Here is an 18,242-nt window from a genome sequence, read left to right on the forward strand (position 1 = left end):
CAGCAAGCCACCCTGTTACATTTCCCCTCCAAAAAACAATAAGTAAAATGTTTCTCTTGTCTAGATTCAAAACAGTGTTCAGTCACATTATTAATTCAGGGTCTAATATTGACCCTAATCTACTCAAAACTCCAGTGGCTCTGTGTGGTTACTAGATCCCACCCTATTCATGTGGTCTTGCCATTATGTAAAGAGACCATGCATCTCAGTTTTTTTTAATGAAGTCCTTGGAACTTCTTATGGAACACATGAAATGTTCCAGTTTTTCATTTCATCTATCAAAATGTTCAGGTTTTTAATAACTACAGAATGTTTGTCCAAGATCAGTTCCACTCCTAAAGTGTTTTGCACACTGTTTCATTCTGATCAAGAAGTGAGCATGTGCTTTGTGACAATCATTGGGCAGGGTCACTGTTTGTCTTATGACCACATTGCAACACAAGTCTAAGACTGACTCAGTTTGGTCAGTGCAAACCCCCTGCTCTGGCCGCAGGAGAAAGTGCTGGTGGTTCTTCTGCGCCCTCCTTGCTATTGTCATTGGAAGGAAGGGGTGGCACTCAGCTCTTCTGTGATTTTCTGACCCAGGCAGCATAGAGCTATGAAAAGCGAGTCAGTTTGTTCCTGACCTTAAGAAGGTTACCACAAAAAACATTTGGGTTTTGATTTTGAAAATATGGTCAACTTACCCGTATGGTAAAGGGAAGAGCACTGTGCTCAGGTAAGTCTTGGCCTAGGAGTTGATTGATTGACCAGTTACTACAAGTGTATGTTGTTGACTTATGTGAGAGACTTGATACTTGCAATAAGTCTATGGTAAAACAAATGAACCCCAGTAACATTATAGAGATCTCAATGAATTATAGAGTGGAGGAGAATTTCTAGTGCTGTGACTCTGAGATGGGTCATTATTATATTTGAAAAGAGTCATATCACCTGGATGGAGCCAGGTATGCCTTATATGACCAAAAGCAGGGCTTTCCACCATCCTTGCATGTTAAAGGTTCAGTCCATTCAGTGGAGCCCAGGCCTGAATTTGGCATATTAACATTTTACCGGGTCTTTATACCAGCTCACTAAATGCATAAACATCTTTTTGCATCTTGTTTCTGTTGTAAAGTAAGTTTGAAACCAGCAGAAACTATGCTTCACGAAGAAATCCTGCTGTTTTCCATATTATTCATTTAGTACATTATGTTTTATAGGGAAATGTAAAATGACCTGCTAAAGGAGCTTATAGTCTGGAGGTAGACCAAAAACACAAACTACCAACAGAAATGTAGAACTACAATGTCTGAGACCAGTAAAGAAACAGAAATGAAAGTCCCCCCCTGGCCCCACTGTGCATATCACACAAAGAATGTTGTTAGACAGAACATGAGAATTATTGTTGCTCAAATCCATTTCCTATCACTACAACTACTGAAACTCACAACTACATTTATATCCAGACCCATCTCAGTTCATGTACTTTAACACTCCCTTTCGCTTCCAATAGTCAGTGACCCAGATTGCACATATCCAGTTCCTGAAAATGTTAAAAAGGCTCTAAAAAGACACTACCCAGCATGAGCAACAATCCTCCTCTTACTGATAATTTTACTTAGTAATAAAACTGAAGTGATGGATGTGTATGATTTGGAGGCAGGGAGGCAGGCTTGGCTTTCCACATAGATGTGCCCGCATCCTATGTTCCCCTCCCCACCTTCCACCTCTGAATGGAAAAAAATATCATTTTTACATCTATAGGGAATGTATTACGCTTATAATAGCTATATAAATACTTAGTGGAGACAAGGGGACCTGGGACTCGATGAGCATGGAAGGGTAGCTGGGGCCTATGTGGATATGCAGAAAATTCAGGCAAGGATTTGGGTGGGAGCCCTAGCACATGAGCCAGGAATCAGAAGTGAGGCTGTCAGGTCCAGCTGACAAATCTCTCCCCTAGTGGACATACAGTCTCCATGGCCAAAGCAAGTTTTGTTTGAAGTCTGCTCCTCCCACTGTCCTGACCTAGTTAGCTTCAACAGGAGGAGGGATAATGGAAGTCTTACAACAAAAATTTCCCCAGGAAACCAAGATTGTGGGTTGAATTTTCAAAAGCGACTATGAGGTACAAGTCCCCTTGAAAGTCAGTGGGAGTTGTGTGCCTAAATCACTTAGGCCAGAGCTATGCTAGAAAAGGTTTGCTGGTATAGCTAGAATGGCAAACTCTACTTGTATAGACACAGCTTATACTAGGGAAAAGGTGCTTCCTCCTCCCCCCAATCCCATGCCGGTATAACTGCGTTTACATTAGGTTCTTGGCAATACAGACATTGCAAAAAGTGACAGTTGGAACTGACATTATACTGGCAAAAGTGTCTAGTGGAGACCTAGCCTTAGGTGTAGAGGAAAACTCCACCTTGTACCCTCTTTGAGGAAGACACTTTCTCAGGCTGCTGGGCCTGCAGTGGCCTGCCAGCGAGAAGCTCTGGACTGCCAGATTGGTTCCTCTCTGAAAAGCCATAGGTGGTTTGCCAGAGAGAAACAGTGACTCCTCCATGCCAGAACCACAACCCCTGAGTGCCCAGCCACTTTGCCTGCAAGTCTTTCCACACTCTGCCTCGCCCACCACATCCCAGAGGGGGCAGCTCACAGGCAGAGCTGCTGGATAAGCATAGCTGGTAGTTGAGGCACCATCTCTATTTTATAATCACTGAGCATAACTCTTTGAAAGCAATTTTAAACTAAAGAGCAAAATTTCACACCAAGTGACTTTGTGAGAATATCAGATGGAAAGATGGTGCTTTTGTGTAAAATAATCAATGCCTCTGTAGATTTATTGCCGATTACTAACAGCTTTAATAAATCCAGCTAGACATGATAAAATATATACTGTGTATCACCATGAACAAGGATGTAGGTTAGATGAAACTGCCTTCTTTGTGCTGTAAAATAATATCAGAAATCTACTCAATGCAGGAATTACTATCAAACCACTTACAAAATGGTAGCAGTAGAAGTACAACATAGTTTCAGTTTACTTTATTGTCCAGTAGATCCCAATAGAGGAAATAGTTGCTAAAAGAACCAAGACAAATGGAAATGTGCAGATTTTGTAAAATATTTAAAATTACAATAACTGAAAACATTTCATGGTCTAAATGGGTATCAAACACTGAGCTAAAATGTCTTTTTACAGTGTGGTTCATGTAATAAATGATCTTTGCCTCCATTTCTATCCTGTGCAGGCATCAAACCCCGTAGTTAAACACAATTGCCTTTTTATTATTTTGGGAGAATTGCAATGTGAGTTTTTTAGGTGCAGTTTTGTTTGTAAATTCAAAATAAATTATGGCAAAAGTAGACATGTATATGGTGAAGATTTTGGGGCTGGAGTGGGGAGTTGCACTTTTATAAGAAAACTGCATTCATTCAATGCTCCATTTTATTTTACAATCCTAAGAAAACATCAGCCAGTTGTAATATGTATCCTTAACAGGCCATCGGACTTTCAAGATGTGCTAAGTCTCTGCTGTATTATCCATGCCTGGTGTAATCTCCTGCAATTAGGAAAGAAAAGGGAGGGAGGGGAATTGAAAAAAATCAGTTCATAATGGAATTGCAACTCAAAGTCTTGACTCCATGCGGAGTTATGCCTGAGGCTCCAATTCAGCACAGTACGTTAGCACATTGACTTCAGCAAAACCTAAACAGGTTTAAATATTTTGCTGAATCAGGGCCCAAGTGTGAGGTCTACAGATTGGGCATCCTGGGACATTCACAAATAATTTATTTATCCTTTTAATCTCTCAGATTTTACAAACCTTTTAGGACATTTAGTTAATCTTTTTGCCAATTTTGTCCTTTGGCAAACACCGATTTCCTCCTTTTTGCATTTTGAGTGGATATGAAATGAAATTTTGCCTCATCTTGCCAAGGCCCCTTGTTTACTCACCAGCCCCATGATGTCAATCATCATATAAAGGCCAAATTCTGCCCCTAATAAACCAGCTATTCAGCAACTAACCTAATTCAAAATTTCATTTACTATTTAGAGCTCAAGCATTTCTGCAACAGCCAGGGCCTGTGGAGAGAGGGTGCAGGGAACTGAATGATGATAGGCAGGGTCCTAACAGAATGGGTACACCGGGGAGTTGGGAGGTGTTTGTACTGGCACCAGCTGAGGGGCTTGTAGGGCAAAGATCTCAGCTGGCTGGAATAGGAGCAAATGGAAGAAGGTGGCAATGTCCAGGCTTCAGACACATTGCTGGAACAAATTTCAGCTGGAGTGGTGATTTGCAGGCCCTGTAGGACCAGCAGGTAAGTTGAGAGAGGAAAGGATTGTGAATCTCTCTCACACTTTCCCCATCCATACAGACATCAATTATTTCAGCAGATGGCATGTTTAAATGCAAGCTCCCAGGTCACTCAACCGTCCTGCATTTCGTGGGTGGGCAGCCATCTGGCAGGATTTGGACCAGTCTCTCCTAGGTATTATGTACATGCACTGACTGCTGGAGGGGTAAAACACACACACAAATCAGGCCACATCACTAACAACACTTTGTGACAGCAACATACAGTTTTAGAAAATGAATAAAGCCAAGGCACAACTGTATACCTAGCTGTCCCGAGAAGCAATGAGATACCGTGTGGTATTCCGGATATAGTGCCGTGAATTCTGCCAACGAGAAGGGAAGAGTATAGATTTGTCAGTGACACTGATTATCTATTAAAGTGACTATTAGGATTTTAATTAAAACAAGTACACTGTCTGGTCATGATGCTTTTTTTCCCCTTAAACACATCTGCATCGTGTTCCTTCAGTACGTACATTTCTGCAGTGCAGTGATGAGTCATTAATGGGCTTAATCTAGTCTCTTGCAGATCACTCATCCATGTTTTCTGTTTTATTAGTAGTTAGTGTAAATGCCTGAGGCCAAAAGTAAACCCTGATTTTGGATTCTTCTGATTTGGACATCTCAGCGGTGAGACATGAGGTGTCTTGGGTCTGATTTTCACATGTGCTGTCTCCCATAATTCTAGTTAAAGCCATGGGGAGCTGAAGGTGCTCGAGTTGGGCATCGAATAGCAGAAGCCACTTTTGAAAATGTAACATTTTAAATCCTGATTAAAACATGTGTTTCTGAGCTACCACACGTGTGCCACACCTCTCCCAAAACAAGGACAGACGTAGACCCTGCCACAGAAAGCCCACATTCAAAATCATGTATTTTACTTAATTCCTGCCTAGAACCTTGATACAGAATTCTGTTAGTCTTCTGAATTTCCTGGAGCTGAAGTACCAGGACACTAAGGGTATCTGGAAAGCCAGGTCTTGCTCAACCCTTTTGACAGTAATGCAGTATACAGGAGGGTGTAATGGGCCTCTGAATCATCTTCAGTAACTGAGGTATCCAAAATGGGCTCAGCAACTTCATTTGAAAATGAGAGACAGAGACATGACAATTACTGTGTAAACTCAATAGCCTTCCTTCAACAATGAGCTGCAGCTGTTCCATAGCTTTGTTTCCGTCTTTGTAGGGAGTTTTGTGGCATTGTGATTTTTACTGTATGCATAAGCAGTGACTTAAGGGAGACATTTAGTTTTGTGACAGAGAAATTGGGGTTGGCAAAACTTTTCACAATTATGGGAGAGGACTATGCTTTCAAAGCGGGGGGGCAGGGGAATGCATATACAACCCCAATTCACTAATAACAGGGCTTATACACTCTTCTCCCACACTCTGCTTAAGAATTTACCCCAGATTCTCAAATTCTTCCAATGCTGAAAAAAATTAATTAACTGAAAGTCAGTAGTTGCTTTGACTGAAAAATATTAAGTCTTAGTTCCACTCTGGAGAGTGGCACATAGAACGGAATAATGCCTATAATCCGCTGTCCGGGCTGAGAACATCCCTCAGGTAAATCATGTTTCAGGTGTTGTTAAGACTGCAACATGAGGCAGCTCTTCTTCCTCTTACGATATGATGCAGGAAGCAGATGGAGTCCTTGGAGAAATTCTTGCAGAATGGAGGAGCTATGAGGAGAGAACTAGCATAGATACATGCACCTGATTTTTTTATAACTTTCTTTTCATTATCTACATCCCATTGCAAATTGAATTAAACATCCTAATAAATGGAACTGGTTGTGGGGAAAGTCAGTAATTTACAACCTGCAGGTGTGAACACAACATGAGCCTCTAACACAGGGGTTCTCAAACTGGGGGTTGGGACCCCTCAGGGGGTCGTGAGCTGTCAGCCTCCACCCCAAACCCCGCTTTGCCTCCAGCATTTATAATGGTGTTAAATATATAAAAAAGTATTTTTAATTTATAAGGGGGGTGTCGCACTCAGAGGCTTGCTATGTGAAAGGGGTCACCAGTACAAAAGTCTGAGAATCACTGCTCTAACAGACCATAAGGAACCATAAAGTTAGAGAAATTTCCAGTTTAGACTCCAGTGACTTCACAAAGTTTCAGTGAGAAATCAGTCGCTGCTGTCAGTCAAATTAGGGACCCTGGCCAGAAATTAAGGCTCAGGCCATGGCTACACTTGCAAATTTGCAGCGCTGCAGCAGGGTGTGAAAACACACCCTCTCCAGCGCTGCAAATTGCGGCGCTGCAAAGCACCAGTGTGGTCAAAGCCCCAGCGCTGGGAGCGTGGCTCCCAGCGCTGTACGTTATTCCCCACAGGGAGGTGGAGTACGGACAGCGCTGGGAGAGCTCTCTCCCAGCGCTGGCGCTTTGACGCTTTGAAGTGCAAGTGTAGCCATAGCCTTAGACTCTTCTTTCAGTGGTTTTGTCACTTATTGCAGTTTGTAGCTAACCAGAAAAAGCCAGAGCCTAAAATCTTGTTCAGCCACAAATGGCTTTTATATCTGAAATCATGCATGTGATGTGATAGACCCAGGCCAGTTGGGAACAGCAGAGTAGTAGAAAGGAGATATACTGGCTACTGGAGAAGCAGTTTTCTGTTCCCTGAGTGACCAGAGCAGGGGCTGCTCCAGGCTAATGAGAACACCTGACTCCAATTAACCTGCTAAGGGCAGGTCCACACTCACCGTGCGGGTCGATGCGGTGAGTTCGACTTCACGGAGTTCGAACTATCGCGTCTGATCTAGACGCAATAGTTTGAACTCCGGAAGCGCCGCGGTCGACTCCGGTACTCCACCACTGCAAACGGCGGTGGTGGAGTCGACGGGGGAGCCGCGGAGTTCGACCCCGCCGCGTCTGGATGGGTGAGTAGTTCGAATTAGGGTACTTCGAATTCAGCTACGCTATTCCCGTAGCTGAATTTGCGTACCCTAATTCGAACCCCCTTTTTAGTGTGGACCAGGCCTAAGAGTCAAGTGAGGCTGTTAAGCACCTGACTCTAATTAAGGCCCCTCTGATGCTATAAAAAGGCTCATTCCAGTCAGGCCAAAGGGAGCCAGAGGAGAGGAAGTGTGTGAGAGGAACTGGGAGCAAGAGGTGTGCAAGAAGCTGAGAGTGAGCAGGCAAACTGCTGGAGGACTGAGAAGTACAAGTGTTATCAGACATCAGGAGGAAGGTCCGGTGGTGAGGACACAGAAGGTGTTGGGAGGAGGTGGCCACAGGGAAGTAGCCCAGGGAGTTGTAGCTGTTGCGCAACTGTACCAGGAGGCACTCTAGACAGCTGCAGTCCACAGGGCCCTGGGCTGGAACCTGGAGTAGAGGGAGGGCTTGGGTTCCCCCCAAACCTCCCAACCCCTGATCAAACACAGGAGGAATTGACCTGGACTGTGGCTTCTACCAGAGGGGAAGGTCTCTGGGCTGTTTCCTGACCCACAGGGTGAATCTGTGAGGCAAGCAAATCCACCAATAAGTGCAGGCCCCACCAAGGTAGAGGAGGAACTTTGTCACAGTGAATAGAAGGTGATGCTCATATTTAAGTTATAAATGCAGCACAACAGGTGTAGTTTTCTTTTCTTTGTACTAAAAGCTCATATTAATTGAGAATGTCAGAATAAAAGGTCAATGAAGCTCACACCCCAATGAGAGAACCCTTATTACACTGAGACTCCATCCCTTAAGGGAGCCAGCCCTTCAGCCTGATAAACAGGGAGATGTTTTTCATTTAATAAATACTTGACAAGGAATTAATCTAATTCTAGTGAATCCTTCCCTTTCCCATCACCTAAGTCTTGCTGATTACCACAATGGGTAGCTTTAGGGAGCAATTATATCTAGTCCAATATGATTAACTACATAGCATTTGCTTTAACAAGATCCCCTCCATATTACTGTGCAATGGTATTAGGCTTGCTTATACCGAGATACACATACAGATACACCTATACAACAAAGTAAAGGAAGCAGTGAGAGGCAAAAGGGCATCCTTTAAAAAGTGGAAATTAAATCCTAGTGAGGAAAATAGAAAGGAGCATAAACACTGGCAAATGAAGTGTAAAAATACAATTAGGAAGCCAAAAAAGAATTTGAGGAAGTTAGCCAAAGACTCCAAGTAATAGCAAAACTTTTTTGTAAGTACATCAGAAGCAGAAAGCCTGTTAAACAACCAGCGGGGCCACTGAACGAACAAGGTGCTAAAGGAGCACTCAAGGACAATAAGGCCATTGTGGAGAAAGTAAATGAATTCTTTGTTGAGGAAGAGTCAACATGCTTTTAGTCAAGGAAAAATCATGCTTTACCAATATACTAGAATTCTTTGAGGAGGTCAACAAGCATGTGGACCAAGAGGATCCAGTGGATATAGTGCACTTAGATTTTCAGAAAGCCTTTGACAAGGTCCCTCACCAAAGGCTCTTTCCCAAAGTAAGCTGCCATGGGATAAGAAGGACGGTGTTCTCATGGATTGGTAACTGGTTAAAAGATAGGCAACAAAGGACAGGAATAAAGGGTCAGTTTTCAGACTGGAGAGAGGTAAATAGTGGTGTCCCCCAAGGGTCTGGTCTGGGCCCAGTCCTATTCAACATATTCATAAATGATCTGGAAAAAGGGGTAAACAGTGAGGTGGCAAAATTTGCAGATGATACAAAATTACTAAAGATAGTTAAGACCCAGGCAGACTGCAAAGAGCTACAAAAGGATCTCTCAAAACTGGGTGACTGGGCAACAAAATGGCAGATGAAAATTTAATGTTGATAAATGCAAAGTAATGCACATTGGAAAACATAATCCCAACTATACATATAATATGATGGGGTCTAAATTAGCTGTTACCACTCAAGAAAGAGATCTTGGAGTCATTGTGGATAGTTCTCTGAAAACCTCCACTCAATGTGCAGCAGCAGAAAAGTGAACAGAATGCTGGGAATAATTAAGAAAAGGATAGATAATAGGACAGAAAATATGTTGCCTCTTTATAAATTCATACACCCACATCTTGAATACTGTGTGCAGATGTGGTCGCCCCATCTCAAAGAAGATATATTGGAATTGGAAAAAGATTCAGAAAAGGGCAACAAAAATGATTAGGGGTTCCATATGAAGAGAGATTAATAAGATTGGGACTTTTCATCTTAGAAAAGAGAGAGCTATGGTGAGAGATGATTGAGATCTATAAAATCATAACTGGTATAGAGAAAGTAGATAAGGAAGTGTTGTTTACTACTTATAACACAAGAACTAGGGGTCACCAAATGAAATTAATAGGCAGCAGGTTTAAAACAAATAAAAGGACGTCTTCACACAATACACAGTCAACCTGTGGAACTCCATGCCAGAGGATGTGAAGAACAAGACCATAACAGAGTTCAAAAAAGAACTAGATAAATTCATGGAGGATAGATCCATCGATGGCTATTAGCCAGGATGGGCAGGAATGGTGTCCCTAGCCTCTGTTTGCCAGAAGCTGGAAATTAGCAACAGGCAATGGATCACTTGATGATTACCTGTTCTGTTCATTCCCTCTGGGGCACTGGCCACTGTCAAAAGATAAGACACTGGGAAGGATGGACCCTTGGTCTGACCCAGCAGGGCCATTCTTATGTTCTAGATACACGTATATCCAATGTAAGACTCTTTTAGTTTGCTTTAATAAAGGATGTATATGCCCAGAACTACAGGATCCAGAGAAACTAGCCAACAGCTGAGCATGCACATTTTGGTTTGGAAAACTTTAAGATCAGCCAATTCATCTCCTGAGCCTAGTTAATCTGATTATAGTTGCAAACAGTGTTTCCAAGAATAAAATGATTATACATGCCTGCCAATCAATCTCAGACTTCCTACGATCATATGTAGGTTTAGGGTCACCAAGTCGCTTCAAAATCCCCTGATTTTCAACAGTGATCCTCACCATCTCCCTGTTCTGCTTCTCCCTATTTGAGCTGCAAAAAACAAATGTGAATGAAAACCTTATTTGTAAAGCCATATAATTCTCAGAATCTTTGTGCTGAATGGCTGACACTAATGAGGCATGAGCTGATGGTAACAGGTGGCATATACTCAGTCAAATAATTGTATCTGTCCTCTACTAAGGGGCATAACTGATGTATTTCGCTGAGTCTGCTCACTGATGATTGACTCTAGTCCACAGCTCTCCAATAAAGGCGCAATACCAGATGCTGCCTGAAACCCAGAGTTGTGAAATCATATTTTTTGGCATAAGTGTCCCCACCAGGCTGATTTCTAGATTTATTATTGTTGGTTACTTTGCAGCACCCCAAACTGTAGCAGGTGTTTCCCAGTGCATATGTAGAGCCTGCCCCAAACAGCTTACACTATATCACAGGTGCTGCAGGAAAGAAGCAACAGAACAGAAATGAAGGGTGTAGAAGGGAAGACTAATAAAATGCTGTTGCTAAACACGTGCCCCACATGAGTGGAATCTTGTTTATAGTTTTAAATATACAAAAAGAAAATACATATTTTGGTCAGCTCACTTCAGATGGGTGTCCTAGGAGGAATGGATTGTAAGGAGGGGCATGAACGTGGCACGGGTAGTGATATATTGCTAAATCAGTTTGGGAGGGCATTCCATGATTGGGGAGGGCAGCATGGAAAAGGGCTGAGATGTTTGAGGGAGAACGGGTGTACTGCATATCTGTCATGACTTGACTATGGGGCAGCCATGCCTAGGGGTTAGAACAAGAGTCAGACACCAAGCAGCAGGCCAGGTCAGGTTAGCAGGTGATCAGAGGCAGTGCTGATGGGCAGACTGAGCCAGCAGGAGCAGGTAGGGTCAGGTTACCAGCAGATCAGAGTCACTGGATGATGGGTTGGACCATACTCCCCCCCTTCCCCCACCAGTATCAGGGTTGGAAGTGCAGAACGGGTGAGGGCTCATGAAAGACGAGGTTTGATAAGTAGGGAGGGACAGAGCTATGCAGGGCTCTGAAGGCGAGGAAGGACGAGAAGCAAAAACTTGTTGTGGAACGAGAGCAGACAGTCTAAGGATGCGGGGGGTGGAGGCTGATATGGGCTGAAAGATAGGCCAGGAAGATTAGCTTACTGGACACATTTTGCATGGACTGGAGGGGGTGATATGGATGCCAGGGTGGCCAGAGAAGAGAAAGTTGCATCATCCAGACAGCTGGTAATGAGGGCCGGGGTGCGAGCTTTTGCTGGGAGGCCAGGTGAGTTGAGTTGGAGAGTGCACAGAGAAAAGTAGAGCAGGCCAAGGCCAGAGCCCTGTAGACTCCGGGCAGAGAATGGGTAAGGTGAGGAGACCCCTCCCCCCCTAAAGGAAAGACAGTCAGGCATGCACGCCTGTGTGTAGAGGAAATGAATGGCAGCATCAAAAGCCCATGGGGGGGTGGGGTGTCAAGGAGCATGGGCATACAGTTGAGGCCCCTGGAGTGGAGCAGAGAGCAGTTACTGCCTTGTCCCATTCCCTCCCAGAAACATAGAAAAGTGACTTTCATGGAAGGGCAGCACTCACGCGCCACACCCCACTGGGGCAACTGCAGCTGCTTCTGCCAAAAATGGCCCCTTTTAAGCCTCAGGGCATCATCTGGCCTCAGATGGTAACACGTCCCCAAAGGCACCAGTGCAACTTCTGAGAACAAAGGAGTGAACCTGAAAGGATGAGAACTGAGATAGCTCTAGCTCTTGTGAAGCGTGAGTTCTTTGCAGCTGGACTGTCTGCTGTACGTTTGTGCTATGCCCAGCACAATGGTGAACCTGATCCTGAGTGAAGCTTTGGGCTGCTCCTGTAATCCAAATAATACTATCTACCTCCTCTGAAAGTATTCATTCCAGCAATCCACCATCCCTGTCCCACGCTGAATGGTAGCTAACCTCTCTGCCAGCTGCTTGTTTTCTCTTTCGATTCTACCAGTTCTCTTCTGGTCCTCCTGTGCAAGAGACCCAGTTTTGTGGTATCACTCTCCTGCTTCCAATCCTTCCTCAAGAGGTACGTTATTGGGTTAGCATCCCATCAACCTCCACTCCCATAGTCCATTATCTGCCAGCCAGCCCCCCATGCCCATTCCTGTCATCCATCATGTCCATAACTGCCATGCTCTTTGCTTGTTCATCACTACTGCCTTCCCCACTGTTTCATCCAAATAAATATATATATTTCAAAGAAACTAACAAGACATGCAGAGGCCAGGAGCATCTTTGATCCTTTTACTATGGTTTCTGCATCCTCTCACTCTCGCCCCCCCCCCTTTCCTAGGTGTGAACCCTTGCTGTGCCACACCCAAAGTCAACTATACACTCCCTCTTTCCTTATGTGAAGCACTGCCTGATCTTTATGGCACTGTGTAACGCATGATGAATAAACCTCAGTTAGTACAGGAAAGAACTGAACATGCATGGAAAGAAGAGTACCTGAATCTTGCTCATTTTAAAGTGATGGTGAGTTTGTGCACGTGGGGGTTTATTATCAACACGAGGTCTTGCTGGTGGAAAAAGACAAAATCAAAATGAACGTTCTGCTATGATGAGTCTTTAAGAGCTGCTGACACCCTGCTCCCTTTCCCCAGTCTTTTGTTACTTAACACAACATCATAAGAACACCATACTTGGGTCAGACCAATGATCCTCTAGCCCAGTATCCTGTTTTCTGACAGTGGCCAACGGCAAGTGCTTCAGAGGAAATGAGCACAACAGGTCATCATCAATCGATCCATCCTGTCATCCACTCTCAACTTCTGGCAATAAGAAGCTAGGAACACCCAGAGTATGGGGTTGCATCCCTGACCATCTTGGCTAATAGCCATTGATGGACCTGTCCTTCATGAACTTAGGGGTACACAGGGGTCTTCCAGGGGATACATCAACTCATCTAGATATTTGCCTCGTTTTACAACAGATTACATAAAAAGCACTAGCAAAGTCAGTACAAACTAAAATTTCATACAGACAATGATTTGTTTATACTGCGGTATATACTATATACTTATATGTAAATACAATATTTATATTCCAATTGATTTATTTTATAATTATGTAGTAAAAATGAGAACATACGCAATTTTTCAGTACTAGGGGGCTGTGACACTGCTGTATTTTTATATCTGATTTTGTAAGCAAGTAGTTTTTAAGTGAGGTGAAACTTGGGGGTAAGCAAGACAAATCAGACTCCTGCAAGGGGTATAGTACTCTGGAAAGGTTGAGACTCACATTCTTTTTGAACCTCCATTATAGTTTGGCTTTCATAACAGCCCCTGGCAACAAGTTCCACAGGTTGACTGTGCATTGTGTGAAGTACTTTTTTTTTTTTTTTTTGGTTTTAAATATGCTGCCTATTGATTTCATTGTGTGACCCCTCATGTTTGTGTTATGTGAAGGGGTAAATACTTCCTTATTCACTTTCTCCCCAACATTCATGATTTTGTAGACCACCATCACATCCACTCTTAATCATCTCTTTTCCAAGCTGAAACGTCCCCATCTTTTTAATCTCTCCTCATACAGAAGCTGTTCTATACCCTTAACCATTTTTGGTCGTCTTGGTACCTTTTCAAATTCTAATATATCTTTTTTGATATGGGAGGCATGACCAAAGTAGCAGGCAGTATTCAAGGTGTGGGCATACCCTGGATTTATATAGAGGATATCCTAAAATATAGGATATTTTCTGTCTTATCTATCCTTCTCCTAACGGTTCTTAACATGCTGTTAGCTTTTTTGGCTGCTGCTGCACTTTGACCAGATGGTTTCAGAGAACTGTCCACAATAACTCCGAGATCTCTTTCTTGAGAGATAACAGCTAATTTAGACACCATCATTTTGTATGTATAGGTGTGATTTATGTTTTCCTGTATGCATTATTTTGCATCAAACATTGAATATCATCTCTGTAACAGGGCCAGCACCCGCCTCTCGTGCGTGCCCCCTTTTCTCTGGCCAATAGAGCCTGCAAACACAGTTCTTTTCACCTTGGAGGGACCCACCTCTTGTGGATGGCCCCCTTTCTCTTGGTTAGGTGAGAGACTGCTTTTGGGGTTTTATGTTCTTTAAACAGGGTGGCACCCGCCTCTTGTGAGCCCCCTCCCCCCCGGCTTGTAGTTTTCTCGGCTGGTCTTCGGCAGCTCAGGCCTCCAGCCAAGCTGCACACGCTATCCCCCTTCTGGGGTATACAGTCCAAGTTCTTTCTGAGCCCTGGTACGGGGCCATAGCTCTGCAGTGAGCTGCCTGTGGCCTGCTGCTCATCTAGCCAGCCCGGAACCCAGCCCTCCCTCATCAAGATCCACACAGCAACTGAATTTCTCTGCACTCTGCCGCATGTCTTATATAGAACCCTCCTGCCCCGGATTGGTCGCTCCAGCAACTCCTCTGATTGGCTGCTCTTCTGCAGCCACTCCAGGCTGTCTGGAGGATTTCTCGCTGCTCTATTCTGGGAAAAGGTGATGCAGGGCCGCGAGGCTTCCAGAAGGGGACCTCTGGACATAACCCATCATGCCATAATCTGCAGTTTTGTTGCCCAGCCACCCTGTTTTGTGAGATCCCTTTGTAATGCTTCATAAACTGCTTTGAACTTAACTATCTTGAGTAATTTTATATCGTCCGCAAATTTTGCTACCTCATATTACTCCTTTTTTCAGATCATTTATGAATATGTTGAACAGCACTGGTCCCAGTACAGATCCCCAGGGGGCACCACTATTTACCTCTCTCCATTTTGAAAACCGGACATTTAGTCCACCTGTTTGTTTTCTGTCCTTTAACTAGTTACTGATCCATGAGAGAACTTTCTTCTTATCCCATGACAGCTCACTTTGCTTAAGAGCCTTTGGTGAGGGACCTTGTCAAAGGCTTTCTGAAAGTCCAAGTATGCTATAGCCTCTGAATCACTCTTGTCCAAATGTTTGCTGACCCACTCAAATAATTCTAATAAATTGGTGAGACATGATTTCCCTTTACAAAAGTCATGTTGACTCTTCTCCAACAAACTGTGTTCATTTATGTGTCAGATAATTCTGTTCTTTACAACAGTTTCAACCAATTTGCTTGGTACTGAAGTTAGACTGACCGGCCTGTAATTGCCAGGATAGCCTCTGGAGCCTTTTTAAAAAATTGGTGTCACATTAGCTATCCTCCTGTCAACTGGTACAGAAGCTGATTTAGGTGATAGGTTACACACCACAGTTAGTAATTCTGCAATTTCTATTTTTGAGTTCCTTCAGAACTCTTGGGAGAATACCATCTGGTCCTGATTTATTACTGTTTAATTTATCAGTTTGTTCCAAAAACCTCTGGGACAGTTTGTCACCTAATAAGAATGGCTCATGTGTGGGAACTTTCCTCACAGCCTCTGCAATGAAGACTGATGCAAAAAATTAATTTAGCTTCTCTACAATAGCTTTATCTTCCTTGAGTGCTCCTGTAGCACTTTGATCGTCCAGTGTCCCCACTGATTTTTTGGCAGGCTTCCTCCTTCTGATGTACTTAAAAAAATTTTGCTATTGGTTTTTCAGTCTTTGGCTAATTGCTCTTCATATTCTTTTTTGGTCTGCCTAATTATATTTGACTTGCCAGAGTTTATGCTCCTTTCTATTTTCCTCAGTAGGATTTAACTTCCAGTTTTTCAAGGATGCCTTTTTGCCTCTAACTATTTCTTTTACATTCTTGTTTAGCTGCAGTGGCACTTTTTAAGACCTCTTGCTATGTTTTTTTAATTTGGAGTATACATTTAATTTGAGCTTCTATTATAATGTTTTTAAAGTTTCCATGCAGCTTGCAGGCATTTCACTTTTGTGTCTATATCTTTTAACGTCCATTTAACTAGTTTTGTCATTTTTATATAGTTCCCCTTTCTGAAGTTAAATGCAACAGTGGTTATATTATTATCATGGGAGGTATTTGACAGATTTACAACTGACTGAAACCTCCAGTATCCATTTCTCAGACTCTTCTAAGCAGCATTTTGAATTTTTAAGGAAAAAATGTTCCCTAGTGCTGAAGAATTTGGGGAAGTTGGCAGCATTTTGTGAAGTGTCCAACCAGGTAAATATGTCAAAACTTTTTTTCTCAGATGGCTGCATTTCCTGGTTTTCAGCCCAGATGAAACAAGAAGCCCAATTATCATAAGACTTCTAGCCCAATTTACAGACTAAATGGGTTCTGCTAAGCAATGAAACCTTGAAGATTATCAGAATTAAATCTGCAAACCTTTTGAATCTCATCATTAATTATTAGAAAGTACCTCCTATTTTTAATCTATTCATTTTATCTCTGAATCAGAACAAACAGAAATTAGAGAATCTTAACTTAAAATTAATAAAAAACCCAATTGTCCTAATAATTTTTCCATCAGCGCTTGCAGGTCAGATACACATTTTTCAATATTTATATGTGTATGATATTATTATCAATAAAACTATTTGATCACTAGCAATGCCAATTTAATAAACTCTTCTCACCTATCCTTCAACATCAAAAGAAACTCTTAATAAGTTTGGGTATAAATCTGTATGTAAAATTATAAAGTTCTGAGAAAGTTTCAAATCCTCATGAAACCCTGTGTCATTCTGTGAATCCACTGGCTCTCATCATGGAAACTACAAACTAACATCTTAAAACATGTGTCTGATCTTATCTTAAACAGAGAAAGTACCCATATTTCCCAGCAGGATTTCCTCAAGCCTTCTTTACTTATACAGAGTCCTGACTGAAATTCCCATTTTTCTGGTGTATATAATTTACACTTTCTGAGTTGTATAGCTAGCTATCCTTCAGGAAAATGTCTCATCCGGTTTTAAAACCTTTTAACTGTGACTTCAGAAATGTGGAGGAGAAATATTTAAGAAAACATACCGAGTTCTAGTTTGTTCTTGTGAGAGAGGTAGTCACCAATGTCCAGTTTTTTCTTCATGGTGGTACTCTGCCTGTGATTGGCAACAATCACTGGATATGCTAAGTACTCTAAACTGCTCATCTTCGCTGTTCTAATCCTAGATACCAAGTAAGGAGGTAAAGCCCTAGTGTAAGATGAGTTGTACCACTGAAAGTTGCCATAGATACTCCACTTATGACATCAGACATTTGCTACCTCACGACAGGGCGGAGGTACAGTCACTTCACAGCACAGGGGTGTGCACAGCACCTCACACGGAGAAGATGCATGAACACAAACACAGGCTGTGTGTGTTCATAACAGCCAGCTACGAAAGCCTCGCGCTCCCCTTTAGGAGGCCTCTGCCGCGCTCCTCCCACTCCCAAATCCAGATCCCTACAGCCGGTGTCACAGGGGGCCTGGCTCCTTAGCTCCTATTATCCATCTGGAACGCTGCAGGGTTGGGGGGCTCCCCCTGGGGTGGCCTGGAGCCCGCGCACGTATCCCCGAGTGCTAAGAGATCCCCGGGAGCCGAGTCAGGGAAGCTCGCAGCACTCACCTATCGTGGGGTTCAAGTGCGGCTCAAACGTGTCATCGGTGAATCTCAGCAAGAGACTGCGGGGAAAGGAGAGACAGGGTGAGCGGGCCGCTCACGCCCAGCGGCCTCCCAGGACACCAACCCCCCGGCCCAGAAACCGGCCCCTCCGCACCTGGACTTCCCCACCGCGCTGTCCCCAAGCACCAGCAGCTTCAGCGTGGCCATGGCCGGGCCCTGCGCAGCCGCCTCCGCACCGGCAGAGACAGGCGGCCGGTGCCCCAGCTCCGCCCCAGAGTCCCGTCCCAGCGCCTCCTCCCTGGGCCCGGTTGGGAAAGGGCCGGACAGCGCCATACGCGCCCGGCCCGGCCCGATCCGATACAGCGTTCGATACACAACGTTCCATGGGCCGGCGTTCGATACACAACGTTCCATGGGCCGGCGCGGGGCCCTGTCCGGGGCTGCGGGGAGGGACAGCGGGGAGGCGCGGTTCTCCGGGACGGGGGGCAGCG

General features: G+C 43.8%; 1 protein-coding gene across 4 annotated transcripts; it reads right to left on the bottom strand.

Annotated features, from left to right (window-relative positions):
* Positions 1-2,587: 2,587 nt before the first annotated feature.
* CFAP97D1 (CFAP97 domain containing 1) lies at positions 2,588-18,165 on the bottom strand. Of its 4 annotated transcripts, none has more exons than XM_044999292.1 (7): positions 17,906-18,165; positions 17,755-17,810; positions 12,746-12,816; positions 12,209-12,264; positions 10,173-10,296; positions 4,604-4,663; positions 2,588-3,542 (listed from the first exon to the last, which is right to left on the bottom strand). In XM_044999292.1, the coding sequence occupies exons 1-6, from the start codon at positions 18,163-18,165 to the stop codon at positions 4,604-4,606; spliced, it is 627 nt and encodes a 208-aa protein (XP_044855227.1). In that variant the 3' UTR covers positions 2,588-3,542. The 4 variants fall into 4 exon arrangements, with proteins under 4 accessions (XP_044855227.1, XP_044855226.1, XP_044855228.1 ...); XM_044999291.1 differs by having other exon boundaries at positions 12,146-12,264; XM_044999294.1 differs by lacking the exons at positions 17,755-17,810; positions 17,906-18,165 and adding an exon at positions 17,177-17,387 and having other exon boundaries at positions 2,594-3,542; positions 12,146-12,264.
* Positions 18,166-18,242: the final 77 nt, after the last annotated feature.

This window comes from Mauremys mutica, chromosome 25 (genome assembly GCF_020497125.1).
Source record: "Mauremys mutica isolate MM-2020 ecotype Southern chromosome 25, ASM2049712v1, whole genome shotgun sequence".
In the NCBI taxonomy this organism is placed as follows: domain Eukaryota; kingdom Metazoa; phylum Chordata; order Testudines; family Geoemydidae; genus Mauremys; species Mauremys mutica.

Coding starts and splice junctions, on each gene's coding strand:
- CFAP97D1 (XM_044999291.1), bottom strand. CDS start 18,165: ATGGAACGTTGTGTATCGAACGCCGGCCCATGGAACGTTGTGTATCGA. Junction 17,811..17,905: donor AGCGCGGTGGGGAAGTCCAG/GTGCGGAGGGGC, acceptor CTTTCCCCGCAG/TCTCTTGCTGAGATTCACCG. Junction 12,265..12,745: donor TTAAAATGAGCAAGATTCAG/GTACTCTTCTTT, acceptor TCTCTTGCACAG/GAGGACCAGAAGAGAACTGG.